Source organism: Cyprinus carpio, chromosome A16, assembly GCF_018340385.1.
Source record: "Cyprinus carpio isolate SPL01 chromosome A16, ASM1834038v1, whole genome shotgun sequence".
In the NCBI taxonomy this organism is placed as follows: Eukaryota; Metazoa; Chordata; class Actinopteri; order Cypriniformes; family Cyprinidae; genus Cyprinus; species Cyprinus carpio.
This window is the reverse complement of record NC_056587.1, coordinates 18617092-18640531: the sequence shown is the minus strand read 5'-3', so window position 1 is coordinate 18640531 and position 23440 is coordinate 18617092. Positions and strand designations below refer to the sequence as shown.

The following is a 23440-nucleotide window of genomic DNA, read 5'->3' as shown; positions in this document are numbered from 1 at the left end:
ACCATCATTGCCCTGTGTCAGAAAACATGATCATTTTGGGTAATTTTCCAGCATATGCAGGTTTTGTCCAATTGCTGTACATTTGCAATGAGAGAACTTTCTGAATTAAGTATATTTTTACATGCACCACAAGTTTGGAAACCTCTTGTTTAATGTGCCTACTTTTTTACTAATTCCTTACTCTCAAACCTTTATTCAGGTATTTTGGGTCCCACTGGTTTTCCCCTTCCATCCCAGCAGCCCCCTCCTCCTCCCCCCAAGAACCCTGCACGCCTCATGGCTCTGGCTCTGGCTGAAAGTGCCAACAAGGCACTGCGACAAGGTGCCTCACCTCCATACCGTCCCCGTCAAAGTGGAACCTCCCATGAGACAGATGTCTGCTTCCAGAGGTCCCTTTCTGCTGATGCGGGTGCTCTGCTGTCTTCTGATCCTAATCAGATCTACTCCACGGTGCGCCCCTTGTCTTTATGGAAGACTGAGGGTGATGACGATAATGATGATGATGACGATGATGATGGTGAAACTGCCACTAAAAAGCCTGCAGACAAATCAAATGGTACAAAACCAAGGTCACCTGGGCAGGACACTGGGACTCTCTCTTCTAACAGCTCAGTCTCTGACTCTAGGACATCCAATTCTGAGTTGTCAGCTGCCAGTTCCTCTGAAGACAATGAGCGAACACCAAGCCCCATTTACAAGAATGAAGAAGCAACTTCTCCAGCACAGCCCTCAAAATCCAGCCCACCCTCTTCCACCGAAGCTGTCCCTTCTCAGAGAAAACCCCCAGCATATGGGCGGCAGTTTTCTGCTCCACAGCTTCAGCAGGAGAAGTCTAGCAGTCAGTCCAAGCCTGCACCCCAACCACACACTCAGCTTCTGCATTCTAAATCAGAGAGCTCTCCACTGGCCCAGGTACGAGCCTTCCAGCCCACTCGCCCAAAAGTGCCACCCAAGCCCCCTGATCTTGCTCCCTTGAGGGTTCCACTCTCTCAGACTGACCGCCATGATTACATGCGTCGCTCATTGGATGCCAGTCGCATTCGACGTTTGGCAGGTACACCGCAAGGGAACACACCACTTTCCAGAGCTTTCTCTGAGCGTATCAGCAGTACCTCTGACATGCTGTCTCGCTATCATGCAGCCAGGATGGCCAGCCAAGCTGCTCAGGTTGCACACCTTCCCCAACAACAGCAACAGGCCCAGTCCACACCAATCAGACCGGTTGTCCCATCCTTTGAAGACCCTTCCAAGATGGAGAACTTTTACTATGAAATTGGTGCACCTGAGCATCCACAAGTGCCACCCAGCTATGCACGCCACAGCTATCAAAATATGAAGCTGGATCTGGAGGGAAACCTTCGTCTTACTGACCCAGCCAATCAAAGGCCTATTTCCAGGGGTTGCCCTCCTCCCTACAACCCGCAAGGACCTGGGGGCTGTAGGGCTCCCCAGCTGTGGTCATCTGAGGCCACACGAGCTTGGGCCGCAGCACACTCTCATTCTTTCTCATTTTCTCATTCTCACCATCACTCTCAGGATGGATCATCAGGACATCCTCCCCACCCCCGTCCCCTGCGTCAGACATCATCATCTGTCAGGTTGTCCCGCAGTGAAGTGCATCCCATATCCGCATCTATTGGAGTGGGTTCCTCTACTGGCATGGTGCCTCTGTCTGTGCACCAACGTAGCTTGATTCGCCCCCAACGTTCCCCTTCAGCAGACCACACTGCCTCCCAGCTTCACCCCTACTTTGAAAACGGGAAGGTGTGTTACCGGTACTTTGAGGCTTCCAGACCGGAAGACTCGCCACTGAATCAGCATCAGCATGCTGTTTTAAAGCCGTCTCAGGCCTCACCAGTGCAAGGAATCACAAAAGATCAGCCAGAGCACATCTACGTCAACTACCCTTTCCCAAACCCACCAGAATCTGGGGTTAATTCAAAGGGCTGGGCTACCACAGACCTTGACGAAAATGATCATCAAGCATCTAAGATGCTAGAACCACCTTCCAAGTCACCACCGGATGACAAACAGAAGCATTCAGAGCAAGAAAGTCAGACAGCTATCTTTGATAACCCTTCCCAGAACGATGTGTCCTCAGATTCCAAAGTGATCAATATAGCAGCGTCTGCCTTCAATGCCATGCATTTCCGCAGTCGCTCAGATCCCCAAAGTACCAGCTCAGAGCCTGCTCAAGTCCTAACTGGGAAGGAAATTGCCTCCTTGCTAATTGAAAAGCTTGCAGAGGATGAAAGGGAGGGTCCTTCTGTGCCGTCCTCTTTGTCCTCTTCTTCGCACTTCGAGCACCCTCCAAATCCCTACCCTAGCCAGCAGCAGCAGCCTCCACCTGCATACAATATCTACACTCCAGGACCCTCTCGAGGGCACATTGAAGGTCAGGTGCCACCTAGAGAGGGATCAGGACCTTTCCATCGTCAAGACCCCTTGCGGAGATCTGCCGGAGGCCAGTATAGACAAGCTTTTGACGTCATGCCATCTGGCAACCAAGTCCTTAAGTTTTACAGGAGCCAAGACTTTATCCCAGGTGCCCGGGGAGAAAGCACAACCCCTAATCCTTATCCCCCAAGACCATATTATCAGGACCCCCCATACCCCAATTGGGGCCCACAAGGCCTCCCAGACTCTTCCCACACATGCACTCCACCTACAGTGGCCTTCTCCAACTTAGCGCTTGGATCGACAAGAGGATATGGGCCCCAGAATGTGGCCAACCAATATAACCAGTACCCATACCAGTCAGGGCCAGTGCTTCCCCAGTATCCCAACACACCACGACGAGATGTTGTCCTGGATCCTTCTCTCCGTCCTCCGGGGTTGCGAAACCAGAGAGGCTTAAACCGGCAGGGAAGCCTGCCGGGCCCCGACTGGACCATCCGAACTGAAAGTCAGACCCGTAGTTATTGCTAAAGAGCACAACTGCCACAAAAAAAATCCTGTGTCTTTAGATGATATGATGTAGAGTGTAAGCACTAGACTTTTATGTTTCCTGTACAAGTTAACACGTTGTGAAACTAATTGTGTTAACCTCCCCAAGGGGAGACCGAATGTACAGAAACAAAGATAAGTGGGGTATGTCTTTACTAGTGTTTCTGTCTCAGAAAGACCCCATTGCTGTCCTGCGATTAGTGTGTATTGGAGTGGAAAAAGGATCAAAGAAGTGAACCATAAAGTGGCTTAGATATGAAAACATTCCAGAACACACTGTGCTGTCCAGCAGAGGGAGTCAGAGAGGTACAGTACATAGCTGCTATTACTCTGACAGGATGTTGCTCAGTGGCTAATTTTTGTTTTTCTGCTTTGGGTTTTGTTTGATTTAAGGTTCTTATTTGACACTAAGTCATGCTGTACAGGGGCACAAGCTTGATATGTCTTTCTTCCTCCACAAAGTACGAAATAAATAACCTCAAGAGATGCTGGTGGTTATATGAAACTTTATGAGTATGGCTAGTTTTTGTTATCTTCGATTGCAACAGTGGGATATTATTTCCATTTTAATTGTTTTTGTTTTCTAAGTTATTGTAAGTTTTCAATGAAATTAGTTATTGTGAAATAGTTTTATTTTGCCTTTCTTGAATTTGTTTCAAAGAATGTGAAGATTAGGACTTTGAGTTTTTTGTTTTAATTTCTTTAAAGTGTGTATGTGAATGAATGTGTCTTGCACAGATTGTCTGATGTTAAGCACATAAAAAGGAACAGTAATTGCAGATTTTTTGAGAGGGTGTGTAATTGAGAGTGAGGTACTGTTTTCTGCTCACTGTCAAATAATGTGTAAGATGATTTGTGTATCAATATTGGCGTTCTAATCCAAAGCAAGTATTTCAGGTAGGTCATTTCACAATGTGTCACTCTCAGATATCTATGGGTTTCTGTGAAGGAGGAATTGAATAATTGGTACTATACACTACAAAACCCTGAAAATTCCTTCAATGCCTACAACACTTGTCCTAGAAGAATTATTTCAATTTAATCTTAGAAAAGTTGTTTTATCAGATACCGCAGATACCCATGTTCCAGTGTTTTTTATTATTATTATTATTCAGTACTATAGTACCTTTCAGGTCATTAAAAATGTCCTGGACATTCTTCTAAAATTGACCAGGGATGGAATCTCTTAAGATTTGTTTAATAATTGGTGCCTTCTCTTAAATAATTGATCATCTTTTTAAATAATCATTCGTTATGAAAACAAATATTGAAGAGCTAGATAAAATCCCTGTCCTAAGCCCAGTTTCCCCTATTTACAGTTTTCCAAAGTTCCACACTAGTAAATTCTAAATGAGAAAAAGAGTGTGTGTGAGTGAGAATGTGACACTGTGTGTTTGCATGTCTCTTGTTTTAATACATATCTATGCAGTGAATAACCAAGGGGACACGTTCATTAAAAAACACTAAATATTAATGCTAACTATGTATGTCAGCACACCTGTGAGCTTGTACGTTCCAGTGAGAAAGCTCATGCATGTGGCTTTGAGGGTAAATACATGTCCAACAATCTCCCCTTCAGCCTTTAGCACTTGGCGAAAGGCAGTTCATCCTATTTTGTAATATTTTCAAATATGTGAATTAAAATCTTGGACACTGTCAGTGACGAAACCTGTAGTTTGGTCATTATTTCTGAACATACTGTAGCATTTTTGTACAGAGGTCAGACGAGGTGGCCTAATGATGGGTGTTTTTAAGTACTTTAAGTAAGTATTACAGAAAATCAAAATGCAGGAAGTTTTAAAATGAACCTTGCTAAGTAACAGTGTGATTGCATTTAACCATGAGACTAAATAACCTTCCTGTTGATGAGGCAAACCAGGACGAATGTCCTGAGGCTGAATGTTTGCGTTTGCTATTAAAAGAAGTGTTCTTTCTAGGTTTTGTTTTATTTTAATTCACAGGGCTTGCTGCGCTGCAGTCTCCACCCTCCGAGATGGGAGCCTTTTTTTTTTTTTGTAGACAGTAATATGAGAGAAGTTGAGGTCTTTCCTGGCTGGGCATCCTGCAAAACCAGTCTGTTTCTGAGTATAAGGCGACACTCCCAGTTGAGTATAAATTAAAGCTGACATACGCAAGCTAACATGCCCTCCTCTGTTCTCTGCTGATACATCTACAAACTATTGGCATTAGATAATTATCCTGAGCAGTAACGGTTTGGGTGGTTCAGGGAGTGGAGAGCTGCCAGGCTTTTGTTGACTTTTCGTTCTTGCTTTCTTAAGGATTGTTTATTTCCCAGGGCATGTACCTGCATACAGCCTGTCAAAGGATTTGCTGCGATTGCTCGCCCTTTTCCATATGCGGTCAATGACACATGAAGAGTCATCAGCACAGTCACGTTTATTTGATAAACAGAAATATTGTCAAGTAAGTTATAAATACAGATGTCCTATGAAGAACATGTGTCCTGTTCATTGGTATTTAGTCATTTCAAAGCAATTTTTATATTAAATATTCATACAAGAAATATAAGCGTAGACTGTGGCATAAAGACAAATTCATACAATAACTTGAAGAACCTATTTGATCAATATTGTAAATAAAAGTTTAAAATGACCCCAGAAAAATAAAATAAAATAAACATATCCATAATAAAAAATGTTAAATGAATATATTTGAATCAGTTACTTAGGCATGTTAATTTGGCAGCTTACAAATATTTTTTTTTCCCACCAACAAAATGAGATGATGCTCACTAGTTCTTTTTTTAACTTTGAACATTATTGCACTTCATTACTCCATAAATTTTTAAAAGATTAAGTTGTATTGAACCTGGAACTTTCCTTTTGTGCTTAATGGAGGTCAAATTATAGGACAACATAAAAACGGAATGTATGATAATTATACAAGAATGCATGAAACTTGTCATATCAATTATCCATGTGCAGTCTACAATCATCTGTAGTATTGTGACTGCAAGAGTGGAAGCATCTGTGCAGCTGGCAAATGTGTCATGTGAAGTCCGTAGTTATTCCAGTTGCATGTAGTATATCATGGCAATCACTAATGTGAAAAACTGTAGGACAGAAGAAGTGCATCGGAATAGTGAATATCCAGTAATGTGCAATGGACTTTTTCTTATATAATAGTACTGTAATTTCTCTAGTTCACAGAAACATTTTAATACTTATAAAAACCAATATATAAAACAACAGTATTAATATAAATACATGTAAAAAAATAGCTTTAAAATCAACATATTGTTTTATTTTCATATCATAGAACATTAGAGTGTCCCTACAGTCCACAGCAAAACATTTTGCAATCAGGACACATTCTTGCATTCCCTCTGTGCTATTTTTGTTTGTTGGTGCGTACACAATACACATGCATCACACTATCTTTGATTTTTGCATAAATTCTGATTTACAGCATTTTGTGGTGTGACGGTTTAATTATCTTCTTTTTTATTGCAAGTTTTAAAAGCAGGAAAATTTTGAAAACATTTAGATTATGTTACTTACCACTAACATGAGAACGGAGAAACCGTACCAGCTTACAGCCCAGGTGTAACGGCTTAACACAGATTCAATGTGCTGGAAGCAACCCTGAAGTATCAAAACAATACAACAAATAAATTGACACGGAAGCCCCAAGAAGTATTGTAAAGTGGCGCATCTAAACGGAATCAAATATGAAGTTGTATCACTGCACATTGGTTCTCAGGAAACAATTTTATAATTTGTGCACCAGTGGTAAATCTTCTTTATTCTATAGAGAAAAATATCCTTAAAAAAAAAGAAAGAAAGAAAGAAATGTATTTATCTGGCCCTGACTTAAATAGGCCCAACATCATGCAGAATTATTTATAAGATTAATAAAAATAAAAAAGATTTTCTCATCTCTTTTATATGCCTGTTTATTTTACTGTCAGAATTAGTTGCCAATATTTTAATTTAAATTATTTGCATTTAAATTATTTCAATCAGAACAGACCACTTTGTGTTGTGACACCAGTTGAGAACCATTGTCTGTGACAACCAACTCCTTTATTTCCTGCAAGTAATGAGTTTGTTGCTGTCTGTTGTCTTCTGTAAATCAGATGACGTGTTATTAGACTTAAACGTTACCTTTGGGAATATGGTGCTGGCCTTGCCAACCATACAGCCTTCTTTATCTTCCACCTCAAAGGTACTCAGTCTCTTGCAGCAGCTGAGGGGCCAGATGTATGTAGAACCGAACATCTGTTTAAAGGTGGAGTTATACTGAATCCAGTCCGACGGACCGTCTGCTCCACAGCACTCGACCTGATGGAGGAGAAGGTGGGATTAATCAATCTCAGTACAATCAAGAGAAAAATGTACATCAGATGAATTCTATTTCTGATATTGAATATTAATTCTAATATTGAAACAACACAGCATTTTTTTAGAGTGTTCGTAAGCATAAAATTCAAAGAATAAATATGTGGTGACATTAACTGTTGTTTGACAAGTTTTCACGGCCGGAATCCAGTAAATTAATCGACAACATAAATCTGGAATTTTGTGTGAGGGTGATAGATTCCCCTCACTAGAACCGGGAAGAATGACCATATTAGCCCAGTTCTGTCAACACTGCACTGGCTACCAATTAAACGTCGTATAGATTTTAAAATCTTGCTTTTAAAAGCTAGCTAGCACCTCAGTATTTGAACGAGCTCTTGTTACATTATAGTCCTCCACGTCCGCTGCGTTCTTAAAACTCTGGCGATTTGATAATACCTAGAATATCAAAATCAACTGCAGGCGGCAGATCGTTTTCCTATTTAGCGCCCAAACTCTGGAGTAACCTACTGTACCTAACATTGTTCAGGAGGCAGACACACTCTGTCAGTTTAAATCTAGATTAAAGACCCATCTCTTTAACCTGGCTTACACATAATTGTTCACTAACACATTTCTAATATTCAAATCCGTTAAAGGATTTTATAGGCTGCATTAATTAGGACAATCGGAACCGGGAACACTTCCCATAACACCCGATGTACTTGCTACATCGTTAGAAGAATGGCATCTACGCTAATATTAGTCTGTTTCTCTCTTATTCCGAGGTCACTGCAGTCACCCGGATCCAGCATGTATCCAGATCAGATGGTGGATCAGCACCTAGAGAGGACCTCTACAGCCCCGAAAGTCAGCGGAGATCAGGACAACTAGATGAGCCCCAGATACAGATCCCCTGTAGAGACCTTGTCTCAGACGACCACCAGGTCAAGACCATAGGAACCAGTTGAGTCCTCTGCACAATGTGACTTTGCTGCAGCCTGGAATTGAACCCGACTGAGTCTGGTTTCTCCAAAGGTTTTTTTTCTCCATTCTGTCACCGATGGAGTTTTGTTTCCTTGCCACTGTCACCTCTGGCTTGCTTAGTTGGGGACACTTAATTTCCAGCGATATTGTTGACTTGATTGCACAGGTACTATTTAAACTGAATTGAACTGGATGATGACATCACTGAATTCAATGATGAACTGCCTTTAACTGAAAAATTAGTGTTTACTATTGTCATTTTGCATTATTGACGCATTGTTTTCCTATTTAATGCTGTAGATTTGCTTTGACACAATCTGTATTGTTAAACGCACTATATAAATAAAGGTGACTTGACCATTTAAGTTTTCATGCGAATTCAAAAAAATAAAATAAAACATTTTTTTTTTTCACTGCAGAAAACAGTAACAGAATGTTGAAAAAATTAACTTTTTGTTATTAAATTTTGTAAATGTATTGATTAGAGTATATGTATGTTTAATATATATATATATATGAATAATAATAATAATATATTTTATATATATATATATATATATATATATATATATATATATATATATGAATAATAATAATAATATTTTTATATTTATATATATATATATATATATATATATATATATATATATATGTATATATATATAAAAAATATTATTATTATTAATTTTGTTTCTTAACACAATAAGCAGTGATTTTTACCATGGTTATGGTGGTTAAAAACAACCTTGATTCCCTCTGCATCCATTACTTGTGGTAAAACCACTGAAATTCAGTATACCTCAAGTCTTACTATTTATAAGAAGCCAGCAACCCATCAAGAAGATATATGATCAATCTGTTGCAACAGTTATTCTCAGCGGTTTATCAAACTGGTTTGTCCACTCTCACAAGGCAACAGAAAAGCACGTTCTATCATGTCTATGTTGAAAATTAAGGTTTTTCTTTGCTAAAATTAACTAAGTGTGTGTGTGTGTGTGTGTGTGTGTGTTTAACCATGATCCTTGGACAGTTGTAAGGCAGTTGTGTTCGTTTAAAGCCAAGACGTCATCTTTGGTGTTCTGTTTACCTGTTCCATCACTCTGTTCCATGTCTGTGTAATCTGCTTTCCTTGTGTGCTGCTGTCCGCAAAGTATTGCAGCATCTGTTTCTTTACTAAGTTACTGTTCCCAACCAGCTATAATAAAGGAAAGAGGATTTTAAAAATAAAGAAAAGGCTAACTTTATCTCCATTGTAAATTTGCTGTTGTTCCATTACATATGATTATGACATTTTAGACTGTAATTTACAGGACAGCGTAAACAACAGAAAACTTTAGGAAGAGAGAGCAGGAATACAGTACAGAGTGGCTGGTGACTGTACTCACATAATCCCGGTTGGTCGCTGCTGTGATGGCGGATGCGCATTCAAACAGAAAGATGATGAACATTATGATAAGGTACTGAGGAAGGATGAGAGTTAAAGATAATTAGTTATAAATTAAAGTGATAGTTTATTTTAAATCCAAAATTGATTGTCTCACTGAAGGTGATATTGAATAATAGTGATTAATGTAATTATGGAAGATATTAGGATTGCTGTCTCCTATGAAAACCTACCACCATCATGAATCCACGGCTTCTTTTCAGGGCAGCAAAGATGCCATAGATGCATGTGAGGAAGAAGGCAAAGCCCGTAAAAATGGCAATCCAGGCCGCAGCAAAGATATCATCTTTCCCTGACACGCCAGATATGGGGTAAAGTTTATACCCGTCTACTGCTACCCAAATGGCCACTGCGAATAATGCCAGTCCTGCTGCCTGAAGGGGAAAATACATTTACAATAAAATATTTAGTGACATCTTACAAGGCTTGAGCCTAAAATGTAAGTCTGAGCTGTTTCAGCTGAAAGAAACTTGCACTGATTGATTTTAAAATATGTTAGGTCAGTGGCCTTGTTTTGTCTCAAGATGCACACCAGTAATGTTTTTTTTTTTTTTTTTTTTTTTAATTATTATTATTATTATTATTTTAAGGCATGTTTATAAAAATGACTTAAATATCCTAATTGAACTATGGCCTAATCCTGGCTCAGTCTATGCCCTGTCTGTGAAACCAGGTCTTTACAACAGAAAAATAATCTTTGTTTCAGACTTACAGCAGCGATTGCATTCAGAGCAATAACTACAAACATCAAACATGTCAAGGCTCCTGCTCCCATGGCTGTAGTGTGTTTTTCTGTCTGGCCTCGTCACACTTTCCTGAAGAAATAGACTGGAGATTATTTATAAGGTAATGGTCTGATCTGTGGTCACCGAGAAAAATAAAAAAAATATACAGTATAGATCATAAAGATAATAAATCCAAAACCAAACACATCAGCAAATCAAAGTGGACAAATATGCTGTTTAAAATAATCAAATAGAAAAAAGTAGCTACTGAGGGACCCACCTGTTCCAGTCTGAGATTGCACCTGCTTTCCCTCTACCTGTCTGTATTCCGTTCATTTACTTTTGTGGACACTTTAATGACGTCAAACCTGTTTGTCATGGGTTTTTTTTTTTTTGTGTGTGTGTTTGTTTTTTTTTTTTTTTTTTTTTTGTTTTTTTTTTGGTTATACAGGCCACAAGAGATGGGATGGGCAACTTCACTCCCTGTGTTTTCACCACCAAGTACTTTCAATTATTCCAGATGACATTTTATTGAAATGATTACGAAATGAATCTAGGAGTGTCTATATTAAGGAAAATGGTGACAGTTGCCATTGTTATTTCAAAAACATTTAAATTTATGTGTGAACAATGTATAGAAATAGTGCTACATGGTATGAAGGATATTTAATTTAAAACAAAAATAGTAGTCCAGGCCACTCAAAGTAGGATTTATATATATATATATAAAAAAAAAAAAAAAAAAAAAAAAAAAAAAATATAAAAAAAAACCTTTAAGTCATGTCTGTAGAAATCAAATACTGACGTGGCTTTATTTATTTTATTAAATATATTTGTAAAATATTTATAAAGGCTTTTTAAATTAAAATCCTTACCTTGGAGTGCTATTTTTGTATTACATCTAAATGTACCTGTTGCTCTTGTGCTCAGGGAGAAATGCTGACCCCTGCTGGAGAATCACACCATATACAACAGCATGTAATGTGATATGATAAATGCCACAATATTTTCCTTATTAGTGGTAGTACTGACTAAGGTAAGCATCACTGTAACTATTTCTAATACTTAGTGTTGAACAAATCCGAGTCATCTAATGAACCAAAGCACAATTAAGACTTGATAATGATCTTGTTTGACTTGGGCCGGCAAGCAACCATCCAGAAATCCCTAGCAACCACGGCATCATGCTAAAAATACTCAAAACACCTTATTATCTGCTTAACAATGTGCTGAAATGCTCTAAACACTTTGGCAATCACAAAACGATGTGCTTGAAAACACTTAATTAAAAAACCTAAATATGGTGTGAATTTTTTGAATTTTTTTTTTTAATTGCCAGTGATGATTGTGTAATCATCACTCGCAATTTCAATTTTTTTTTTTTACAAAATTCTACAATACTGTAAAAATTACAGTTATTATTTGTCTTTGGTGGTGCAATACAATGTGTAGAATTATAAAGACTGGAAAATCTGTGGTGTGGATGTGAATTCTACCTCTCCTGAAACTTTTCTGTATGGAGTAACTATTGAAAAAAAGACAAAAGACAGAAATAAATAGGTTAAATGGAATTAAGCACACCATGATGCTTTTACAAACTTAAACGCCCTGAGAACTGTTTACAATGCCATCTAGAAATCTTGTTGACTTTAGCACAGCTGACTGTCCTGCAAACACACTCATCCAGGAGAACTTAAGGACGGAGGACGCACTTTTGCAGCTTACTTGTTGCTCGAGAACAGGTGAGCATTGATTATTGTATTGTGTTCTCATTTTATCTGTGAACACTTTGTCAAATTCAACCATTAGGCCTGTATACCATTAGTGTTCGCAGTAGATACACAGTGTAACTAGTGTAAGCTGTTTTTTTTTTGTTTGTTTCAGGGTCCAATTGAAGATGGAAGAAAAACTTTCAGATGAAAAATTAAAATGTATGCTCGCCCCTTGGAGGTTTTCCCTCAGGGCACCTGGATTTGACAGGCTGGTGACGGCTCTACAACTGTTTGAGCGTTTCCCTTTAGACATAGCTGTGACTGGAGGAACGCCAGAGGCTAATGCTCAGCTGGCTTCTGCAATCTGTGGGCCGGGTGAGGAAATCGAAGAGGAGGAATGGGAAACTGATGATGAAGGTGATGAGGAGGAAGAAACAGACGAGGAAGAAGAAGCAGAAGACTGGGAGGAAGATGAAAGTGCAGATGAGGAACATAGTATAAAGTCTAAGTACTTAAACACTAATCTCCAGAGCAGCAGCAGGAGGAAACGTGTACGGATAGCAGAGCATGCAGAATATATAGGGAGTAGCATTCCTGATTTTGACTCTGTGATTTTACACCATCAAATTCCAAATGTCTGTGTGTGGACTGTGCAAGGCCATCCAACCTCAAATTCCATTATTAACCAGACCGACCAGCAGTATGACTCCACATGCTATGATGTTCTAGTGGTTCTCACTACAGATCAGCACAAGGAGGACCACATGTGGCTCAAAATGGAATTGCATGGCAGAGATCAGCCTTTTTTTCTGGTTCAAGCTGAGCGGGACTGGGACCTGGTCGAGGAGAAGCCTACAGGGCCATGCATGACCTGCTCCTGGGAATGAATGAGAGCTAGCAAACTGGAGTTGCAAAAGAAAAGTAAAGAAGTATGTGGAGAGACAGCCGATTCAGAAGCAGACAGCAAGAATACTTCAAACGCTCCCCAAGATCCAGAGTTTGCGAAGATGAAGGATATCGTGAAGGTGCTTGCTGAAGCCCTGCCTGAGCTTCGGAAAAAGGCTTTTAGTCAGTTTCTGGTGGTGATTACAAAGGTACTTCGGATTCCTAAATTACTGTCAGATGACACACAGTAAGCCAGCTTCTTTGTGTTATGAAATGTTGTCCATTTGAACCTCACTGAGATAACAGGCATTGCTCGTTACACATGTCCTGAGTTCTGGGGTCAACATGTTCATTGGTCCTGGAACAGCAATCATGTCAAAAAAAAAAGTTCTAACCCAAATCCCTACCCCTAATGCAAACCCAACCTTAAAATGACCTAACCCTTAGAGGCAAAAGTTGGGCTGATAATAATGGTGTCCTAAATTCCTAAATTCCAGTCCTAAATTCGAATCCAATCCCTACCATAAATCCAAACCTATCCATAACCTAACCCGGCGGTGTCCAGTCCTGCTTCTGGCCAATGTCCTGTAGAGATTAGTTCCATCCTGCTCCAATACATCTGCCTGAAAGTTTCTAGTAGAGGTCTTGAAGACCTTGATTAGCTGGTTTAATTGTGTTTAGTTAGGGTGGAGACCAAATTCTGCGGGATAGTGGCAGGATTTGACCTAACCCTTATACTAGGGGGGAAAGATACTGTAGGTTCATTAGAAATCCTCTAACCCTAATGTTAGCCCTAACCGTAAAATCTGATTGGTTGTTAATAATGTTGTTCTAGGACCAAAAAGGATGTTGACCCAGAAGCATGCTTAACTCTTCAAAATCAGGGTTCAGTTGCTGGACACTTTTTTGTGTTTTGGACATTGGTCTCCAATTTGGGATGCCGGTGTGCTTGTGTCCATACTAGGCTGATTAACTTGTTTAACTAGCTAGTTTGTTTGCTCATAAGGAAGTCTATGTTGGCCCACTAGCTTAGTTTTGTTGTTAACAAGCACTAACTGGCATAAAAACAGTATGAACTAGCATGAAAATCCATTGTTCATGAAGCTTTAAGGCGTTGAATCTGGGTCAGGGCAGACTATATTTTACATTTATCTAACAAGTTGGCTACATTTACTTTCTTAGGTTTGTGGTCTCTACTGCTTTAAGGTCGAAGAAGATAAACCAGGATCATCTTGATGTGATAACCAAGCTCTCGCAGCCGAGAGATCTCACAGACAATCCTTCCAAGCTTCAGGCCATCCTTGCAGGTCTCGATCACTTCCGGCTGGATATCAGTGTGCTGGGTGATACAGGCTGTGGCAGCTCCAGCTTGGTCAATGCCCTCTTGGGCCTGGAGAATGGTGATGAGCGAGCAGCCTCAACTGGTGTCACTGAAATGACCAAAGAGGCGGTGAAGTATCGCTCCCCCTCCCCCAACGTCTGTCTTTGGGACCTTCCTGGGATTGGAAAAATAAGTAATCTTGGCAGCCTGTCCTGTGCGTCCAGCTCTTCCGAATCTCAACGCATAACATCTGCACTCTCTTTGTGTGATGTATACATACTGGTGTCTCCTTTGAGGCTTAGATTGGGAGCCATACAGTTGCTGCAGCAAGCATCCTCTCTAGGGAAAGAATGTTACCTGGTTCTTTCCATGGTAGACTTGATTGAGGAAAAATCCATTGTAGAGGTGAGGCAAGTTCTGGGTAAACTGGGTCTCCAGCAGAGCTTTTTTCTGGTGTCTGCTCATCATCCAGAAACATTGGACTTACCCAAGCTTAAGGAGATGATGAATACAGCCTTTCCGAGTCATAAGAGAGTTGCTTTTGCCAGATTTGCAGCAAAGCAACTGGATGGAGATGTTTTCTGGAAAAGATCAGATTCTTGGAAATTTATGTAAATAATTTAAAAAAGGGTATATTCTCATACTCAAGCATGTTTTTTTTGTTAGGGATTTATTTTTTTTTTGTTTGTTTGTTAATCTCTCTAATATTTTTTTTTGAACCATTGTTGTATGATGTGTTTTATTTAGTGTAGTGAGGATTTTTTTTTTTTTTGTGTTTATTATTATTTGTCACTTCTTTAATTTTCAGGCTACCCATATCTTCCTGAATTCTTTTGTTCAGGCATAATGTGAATATACATTTACCCATTTAGATTTTTTCTTTAGAATAATTCTTGCGTGCCACCATATTTGCAAAACATGCCATATTTAATGCAATTAGGCTAAGGTCTAAATATTGTAACCTTTTGCAAGCTATGATAGTGTGTGGTATTTTTTCTTCTCTGTTCATGATTTTGTTTGAAAAATGAGCCAGTAATTTTGGTATTTACACTTGATATTTACATTTTCTGATGTGATAAGTGGTGTTTGGCCATGCAAAACCTGCCACCGCAATGTTAGGGTGTTATGGGTGGTTGCTCGAGTGTTGCTGTGCAGTCACTGAGGCATTCAGAGTGTTTTAGTGAGTTGCTAATGTATCTGGTTGCTAGGGTGTTCTGGATGGTTGCTTAGTATATATCTCAACAAGACCAGGTGAAACTTCAAAATTATCTAAGCTAACAGAGTGTGTTAAAAATGTAAAAGATTGGATGACCAATAATTTTCTCCTGTTAAATTCAGATAAGACAGAGATATTACTTATTGGACCAGAAAACATTACACAGAATCTCGTAGATTACAATTTGCAATTAGACGGATGTACTGTTACTTCCTCTACTGTCAAAAAATCTGGGTGTTATATTAGACAGCAACTTGTCTTTTGAAAATCATATTTCCCATGTTACAAAAACAGCATTCTTCCATCTTAAAAAAACATTGCCAAGCTATGAAACATGTTACCTGTTCCTGATGCAGAAAAGCTAGTTCATGCATTCATGACCTCTAGACTGGGACTATTGTAATGCACTGCTAGGTGGTTGTCCTGCATCTTCAATAAACAAGCTACAGGTAGTCCAAAATGCAGCGGCTAGAGTCCTTACCAGGTCAAGAAAATATGATCATATTACCCCAATTTTACAGTCTCTGTTCCGTATCAGTTACAAAATATTATTACTTACCTACAAGAGCATTAATGGTTTAGCTCCTGCGTACCTAACTAGTCTTCTACCACACAACAACCCATCACGCTCCCTAAGGTCACAAAACGCTGGACTTTTGATAGTACCTAGGATAGCAAAGTCCACTAAAGGAGGTAGAGCTTTTTTTTTTCGCATTTGGCTCCCAAACTCTGGAATAGCCTTCCTGATAATGTTCGGGGTTCAGACACACTTCCTCTGTTTAAATCTAGTTTAAAAACACACCTCTTTGGCCAAGCATTCAAATAAATGCATCTCATAATTTTGGACTGCAGTTATATCTGATCAAATGCGCATTATTATTCTTTAGCTTGGGTTAAACTAATTAATTTTACTTGGCTGGAACAGCAGCTACGCTAATTATGTCTCTATTTGTTTCTCTGCTTTGCCACGGGATTTACATCCCGTGGTAACTAGGATTTACACAAGCTCCAGTCTGGATCCAGAACACCTGAGAAGAGATGATGCCAACCCCTCAGAGGACCTCAGATGATGCTAACCCTGAAACAACACACAGAACTACCACATTTTTGCTATAAGTTTGATTGCATAATTGCTGTAAATAGTGTTAATCGTCTGTTTGTTTACGTCTTTTATTGATTTTTCTGAACATTTCTGCGGAATGCGCATAAACTGACAGTCATCACTGATAAGCTACTACTAAATATTGTAGAAACTTAATTTTCTGTAAAGTTGCTTAGCAACGATTTGTATCATAAAAAGCGCTATACAAATAAACTTGAATTGAATTGAATTAGTGGTTGTTTGTTGGCCCAAATCAAAAGGGTCCTCCCCTAAGTCTCTATGATATTCGGTTCTTTCTTCAATAAGCCACGTGGTTTGATGTATAAATTATGTATGTAGCACAAATGGTGTGGGAAAATGTATGCTTAGTTTAGTATGACTTTTCATGAAATGTTCACTTTCACTATAAGAATTCGATCTACAAAGCCATTAAGAATTTACATTAAGCAGGTGTGTCAGGAAACAGGAACAGGTCTGTTGGTTCCTAGTGAAGCATGGGTGAAGTGAATGTGACGTCCATATCCTCACACCATTTCATTTCTGTGATGGAAAACATGAGAGCAGTTGTCTCATTATTCACTCAACACTTCACCTGTTAACCACAGGACCCCACCCACCATTGCCTGGGGGTGAAGCCATCTGCGAGCGTTAGTGACTAAGCCATAGGGCAGCACTAACATTCAGTTTTAAACTCACCCATCATGAAAACATGACAGATTGGTTCAGAACTGCTCAGTGTGCCGTGAAATGCCTGCACTGCTGATGAAAAGACGCACAGTGCATGAACATCTCACAGCATTATTTATGAACATTTGATGATCACCTTGGGGACATTTGCTGCAGCACCACATCGTGTTTGTATGGATAATCGTTTGGCCTTGAGCATGAAAAATGTCTAAAAATCAAAGCCGAATGAGCAAGTGTCAACCAGTCATCTGTCAGCTGAGGACTTGTATGCAAACAACATGAACCTTGTAAGTAATGGATTGTCAGTGCAGTGTTACTTGATGCCAAAGCTGACGGGAAAAATGAGAAGAAGAGTTCAAGAGATGAGAAATCCAAATGCTATGGTGTCTTCAGTGGATCTGAGTCACAACGAGAGCACACGACTGGCTATGGATGCTCTCTTGGACAGAGGGATCGATGGATACCAGGAAGTGCTGATCAAAGAGAATGAAGCAAACTTTCTGTCAGCGCAGGAGAAAACGTACATCTTAAACAACATTAAAAAGCCTCTCACTGACAGTGAAGAGGCAGACAGGGATGAAGAGATGTCCAGTTCTCCATCAGTTTCTTCTGAGACATACTTTCCTGCGGTCACAGAGAGTGAGCCTCCAGTTCTTGATTACGGCTGGCCGGTGGCTGACTGGAGTTACCATCTGCAGGGGATTCCTAGTGTGGAAGTGTTCTTCCACTCAGTCAAATCCTTTTCCTTGAAAAACCTGCTGCGGGAACTGATCAGGCAAGCAACTAAAGTAAGAACCTGTCATTTGATAGAGACATTTTTGGATTGTTTACTGCCATTATTGTTTCAAATATCGCTTTTGTGACTTTAGAGAGATGCACATGTAATTACAAACAGCACTTTCCATGAAGACGGTACACTTTGGTGCCCCACAGCTTGTTTATCTTTAAGTATTGGAGGCACAAATTGAACAGTTTGTCATCCAACTATTTTCTAGCACAATTATTTGTTTTTAATTAATATTATGTAAAATTTCATATTTAATATGTTCAGTGTGTTACTTGATGTTGCTTTGTAATAATTAGTGAAAATTCTCAAAGTAAATCCTACACCAGTTTTTTTTTTCAATACTGAGTGCAATAGTGTCATTATCCAGCTCAGTTCAGTTCAATATTAATATTAATTTATTAATATTGAAAAAACGTAATTATGACTTTTTAATTTTTGATAATTGTTTATTGGTAGAAATTGCACTACACACACACACAAAAGAAAAAAAGACTTTTAAAATGTATGTCCCAAGTTTTAATAAGAGTTGCATTTTTTTTTTAAACGTCAAATTTTAATTGTTCATATGTTTTCTATTTGTTCAATTGTTTTAACCCCTGAAAGGCTGAAGCTGACATCAGCATTGTAAAGCTTAAGCATCTCCTTTTATTTGTATATTTGTATATAAAATTCTATATATATTAAATTTGCAGGTCTCTATTTGTGGAAAGTGCCTGACATTTTTGACTGTGCAGGTGTCTAAAACACAATTTGCAATGTAACTTCTGCTCCCTAAATTCCACTCATCAAAGGTTTTGGCGATAGTTATGGACACATTCAGCGATGTGGAGATTTTCTGTGACATACTGGAGGCGACAAGAAAACGCAATGTCTCTGTCTATCTCATTCTGGACCACACCAATTTACAGCTGTTCCAGGACATGTGTGAAAATGTAAAAATCAACAAGTCTCATCTTACTGTAAGTTATTCTGTTGCTTTAACTGACTTCACTGACAATACATGAAATGTGTTGCTGCTGGCAATAGGTGTTTAGGGGTCAGAAGCCTGATATTTACACGTAATAGGCACTGTTAAAACTTTTGATTTAATATAATAAATGTAATTTCAATATATGTAACATGCTTTTTTCATCATGACATCAGATTTCTGTTAGTTCGGTTATATCATGAAACAATAGATGTGGATGGATTCTTTATATTTTTTGCCAATGTGCTTATGTTTACTTCTTTATCTCTTCATACAGAGAATGTCTATTCGTAGCATTCAAGGTCAAACATACTGTGCTAAATCAGGCAGAAAGTTCACTGGACAGATGAAAGAGAAGTTCATCATTGTGGACTGCAAAAAAGTGCTGGTTGGCTCATATAGGTAATCTGAGCGCTCAAATGTCCCATCAGTACTGGCATGCAATACTAATTTACTATTTAAACAGCTCTTGGAAGGAAGCACTATATTTGTATTAACATGCATTTATCAAACATTGGTCTATTCTTTTCTGCAATTAACTGCTGAATATACAGTCTCCATTCAAACATTTTTGTTTTAATCATTACAGCTTTAGGTGGGCTCTCTATTGCTAAATGTTTGCAATACATTTACATTTTTTGCATTTGGGAGATGCTTTTATCCAAAGCGACTGACATTAATCTAGTTTAGAATTGCATACAGTTTTTTCTTTTAATTTAGGGTATAGATATAATACAAAAATATACTTTTAGAAATGCATTTTCAAAAAATCGTCAGCTGAAGCATCTAAAAATTCACATTTGCCCAATACATTTATATGAATTTTACCTAAAAAAAACCACAGTAATTGCAAAAATAATGCTGTTTTCAGACAAATTTTAAACACTCCCAACATCTTCCATTGTAGTGTGGGTGCTCTCCACAAACTCACACTGCTGTTTGAGCCAATGCATTTATATCGATTGCTTTTCCATATGGTGCTGCTATTTATGCAGAAACTTCACCTTTTACTAAGCCTCTTGTCTGAGTTTTTTTTCACTGATGACACTTTCACTCCGTCACAGTCTCACCTGGCTATCCTGGCAGGTTCACAGAAGCTTGGCCGTACTCTTCAAAGGCAGCGGGGTTAAACCTTTCGACCTGGAGTTTCGTAGACTCTATGCCATTTCTAAACCAGTCCCGGGATTTACCTGCCACACATCAGATCCTGGTGATCTCTGCCTACCCTTGAGGAACTCCAGATCCCGATGGGCCCGGCGGTAACTGCTGGAAACACTCCTGACCACCTACAACAGAAACCTCGTCAACCCAGGAACCCGAGTTTCCCGACAACTCAAGTCCTGGCCAGACAAACCAGCTATCCAAACGTCACCACTGGACCGCAAAGATCTCAATGGCTTCCACGGAGGAACACGATCCATCACCCCATTGCTTGTCAGTCCCCACTTTTCAAAGATTATAATACGAAGAGCCAAACTTGGCGTCCAAAACAGGGAAATGAAAACAACACAGGTGTTCCTGCAACTTCCCATTGGTGCTAGAGCAGGATACTGTAATGCTTTATTAGACTTGGTAGATGTAGAAATGTATTTATATATTTTAAAACATTTAACTTTATTATGCTTTGTAACAGTAAAAGCATGTAACTCCAATAAAACATACATATTCAATTATAAAAATGCAATCAATATTCATATTATTCAAATGTCTCCTCCAGTGGTCTGTGCATGGATAAGCTGGAGTCTCCTCCTGCAGTTTGGTGTAGAGTTTGTTCCACCACTTGTCATCAAAGTCTTTAATATAAAGTCCTGATAAACTCTCTCCATCTTGGTTTTCCTCTCTCATCTTCTCTGGATTGAGGTCTTCTGCCATCACCTAGATCGGAATAAATAATCAGTTTCTAATGTGAGACCATGGATGTTCGTTACAGATGTTTTGGGGAGTTGTGTGAGAGATGTGTATAAATTTAGAGAAATAACTAACTTATTAGATGCACAGCAATGGGTTAACATCACATTAAAGTAGTGAATTCAGAAAACACTGCAATGACTTATTCCATCCAAAAATTAAAGTTATGTCATTATTTTTCCACCCTCTTGTTGTTTCAAACCTGTATGATTTTCTAGGTGTTCAGGCACTACATTACATGTCTTCTGAGTTTGTGATAACATCAGGGTGAGTAAATAATTACAGAACTGTCAATTTTGGGTGAAGTATTCCTTTAAATACTGTTTGCACAAACAATAATCAATTGAAAGGCATCAATAAAGGTGGATCTGTGTGAGTAGTCTATGTCTGGGGTTATAATTTGTTTTGTTTTTTTTATGCCAAGGACATATCTCTCTTAAACTAGCTCTTATTGTCTGACCTCTGAGACTGTCTGAAGCATTTTTTCTGTTGGCTGCAGAACATGTAGAGCTTCCTCAATGTCTTGTAGGGCCCTCTGGCTGTTTTCCAGCACAAATGAGAACTGCTGAATCCGTAGGATTTCAATTAACAACCTGAATAAAGAAACCCAAATAAATAAGATGAACAAACCTGGCGCTGAATTCATCCGTTAACATCAAAGTCAGATAAAAACAGCTAGTTCTGTTGTGGCTGACATACCTTGCTCTAATCAAGCACATGATGGTCTTTAGTCGTATGATGTTATTTGTACCCTGCTGCTTCTCGTGTTCTTCCTCAGTGCTGGATCTCTCTGGACACCCAGGAGACTCCAGGAGCCTCTGAAAGCTCATGGCCAGATTCAGCCAGTACCACGGATGGTACGGATGAAGACAGCACAGCTGCTGCAGGCTGGAGATGCTGTTTGTCAGATCTCTGTAGTGTTCATGAACACTCAGTTCCAGCTGAAGCACGCAGGTGAGGTGGCAGGTGTTGGATACGTCTGTCCTCTGTCAATCAAACATCATCAGCAAAAGCATACATACAAGTCGAGTTAGTAGTGGAGTAAGTAATTTGATATATTTACCAGTTTCTCGCAGGCATTTAGAGCCTCTTCTTTTTTCCCCAGATGACAGCAGCATCGTGCGATCCCTTCCAGCACATCTCTCTTCACTGATATGTTTCCAGCAGGTATGAGAGAGAGGCAGGATAAATACTCATCCAGAGCCACCTGTCATTGACACAACCCACCAATCAGCTTATGAATCAGATATCAGTGAGAGAGGATGGTGAATTCAGCTCTTTATACCTGATACTGTTTCCTCTTGTAGGCCAGGTCCCCTCGAAACTTAAGCGTTTTTTGTTCTTCTAATGGGTCCTCGACATTTCCATCTTCACAAAACCACTAGATATAATAAAACAAATGTTAGATTAGGATTTTATTTGTATGAAATATTAAGTTAGGCCTATTATTTTAGTGTACACACACACAAATGTATATGTACAAATATTTATAAATGCATTATTATATAATACTCTATTATTTATCAATATATTCATGCACACACATCCTGACATTATTTATGACCGTGTGAATCCCGCAGAAACACCTGTATAATTATGCATGTTATAAATATGAAGACATATAGGCCTAATTTTCATCAATCATGTGTAATTATAACCAAAGTTATGTTACTTACCATCAGCACATATTTCATTTATGATTATAATGTGGTGAAATATCACTGACTAAAACATACCATGGTATTTTCAGCTAAATACTGTACATATCTAAGCATCATTAGCATTTGCTGCCATCAATAACTTACCGTAGTAATGCCATGCTTTTCTTTGAAATGAAAATCGCATGCCATGTAAATGTTGTGTAAGTTAATACATGTGCCTTTTCTGTGTGTTATCGGTAATTTGTTGTAAATGTTGCGTGTTGTAACGTTACCCACCAGAGGTTCGCAGAGTTTGGGCTCGTAAGCGGGAAGAGCAGCTGAGACTCTGTTCCGTGATTCCTCAAACACAGAATCATCAAAAGTGCTGCCCAGAATCTCCATGATTAAAAACACGCGTGTAAGACTCCTCTCACACACTCAAGAAACGCCACAACCCCGCAAACATTACAGAAATGTCAATGAAAAGCAACACTTTCGTCCATGTGTACGTATATCAGAACCTAATATCCTTTCATAAGAATACCTCGCTTCTGAACCCAAGGAGACATAAACTTTCACGCCTCTAGGGGCCCATTGTGGCTCAAAAAGCCCAGTCCTCCTTTGAGAAGCATCCGATTTTTGCCTTTATTGGAAATGGAGACATTTATATGGTAAGAAAAAGAATCGCTTATAGCGATTAATTTAAAGTGATTTTGAATTCGCCTCTTCAAACCGCATTTTAATAACGGTTATTTCTCCAGCAATCGACTGTGATTGATTGGTCCATTCTGTTACAGCGCTGAGAAAAGTAT

The 23440-nt window shown here is 39.1% G+C and overlaps 5 protein-coding genes across 6 annotated transcripts in view; 3 read left to right on the top strand and 2 right to left on the bottom strand.

The window, feature by feature from the left end:
• The window catches only part of LOC109087749 (rho GTPase-activating protein 33-like), a 50341-nt gene extending 45727 nt beyond the window's left edge, over positions 1–4614 (top strand). The window contains exon 24 of the mRNA XM_042773113.1: positions 200–4614. Coding sequence (XP_042629047.1) covers positions 200–2928 — 2729 coding nt within the window. The 3' untranslated portion in view covers positions 2929–4614. The remainder of the gene's footprint in view (positions 1–199) is intronic.
• Positions 4615–5325: 711 nt separating this feature from the next.
• LOC109087725 (uroplakin-1a-like) lies at positions 5326–10799 on the bottom strand. 2 transcript variants are annotated; one of them, XM_019101928.2, is made up of 8 exons: positions 10684–10799; positions 10391–10493; positions 9852–10052; positions 9620–9694; positions 9322–9429; positions 7074–7250; positions 6468–6551; positions 5326–6019 (listed from the first exon to the last, which is right to left on the bottom strand). In XM_019101928.2, exons 2-8 carry the CDS (start codon positions 10451–10453, stop codon positions 5972–5974), a joined length of 756 nt encoding a protein of 251 aa, XP_018957473.1. In that variant the 5' UTR covers positions 10454–10493; positions 10684–10799; the 3' UTR covers positions 5326–5971. The 2 variants fall into 2 exon arrangements, with proteins under 2 accessions (XP_018957473.1, XP_042629054.1); XM_042773120.1 differs by having other exon boundaries at positions 10391–10506; positions 10684–10714.
• Positions 10800–11263: 464 nt separating this feature from the next.
• On the top strand, positions 11264–14187 carry LOC122148034. Its single transcript, XM_042773112.1, has 2 exons — positions 11264–12145; positions 12288–14187. Exon 2 carries the CDS (start codon positions 12301–12303, stop codon positions 13000–13002), a length of 702 nt encoding a protein of 233 aa, XP_042629046.1. The 5' UTR covers positions 11264–12145; positions 12288–12300; the 3' UTR covers positions 13003–14187.
• Positions 14188–16955: 2768 nt separating this feature from the next.
• LOC109070256 (protein FAM83A-like) lies at positions 16956–20548 on the top strand. Its single transcript, XM_019086842.2, has 4 exons — positions 16956–18114; positions 18905–19072; positions 19358–19482; positions 20145–20548. Exons 1-4 carry the CDS (start codon positions 17605–17607, stop codon positions 20341–20343), a joined length of 1002 nt encoding a protein of 333 aa, XP_018942387.2. The 5' UTR covers positions 16956–17604; the 3' UTR covers positions 20344–20548.
• Positions 20549–20675: 127 nt separating this feature from the next.
• On the bottom strand, positions 20676–23181 carry zgc:101716 (uncharacterized protein LOC492784 homolog). The gene is made up of 6 exons (XM_042773111.1): positions 22926–23181; positions 22274–22369; positions 22052–22195; positions 21688–21974; positions 21449–21581; positions 20676–20955 (listed from the first exon to the last, which is right to left on the bottom strand). The coding sequence occupies exons 1-6, from the start codon at positions 23028–23030 to the stop codon at positions 20698–20700; spliced, it is 1023 nt and encodes a 340-aa protein (XP_042629045.1). The 5' UTR covers positions 23031–23181; the 3' UTR covers positions 20676–20697.
• Positions 23182–23440: the final 259 nt, after the last annotated feature.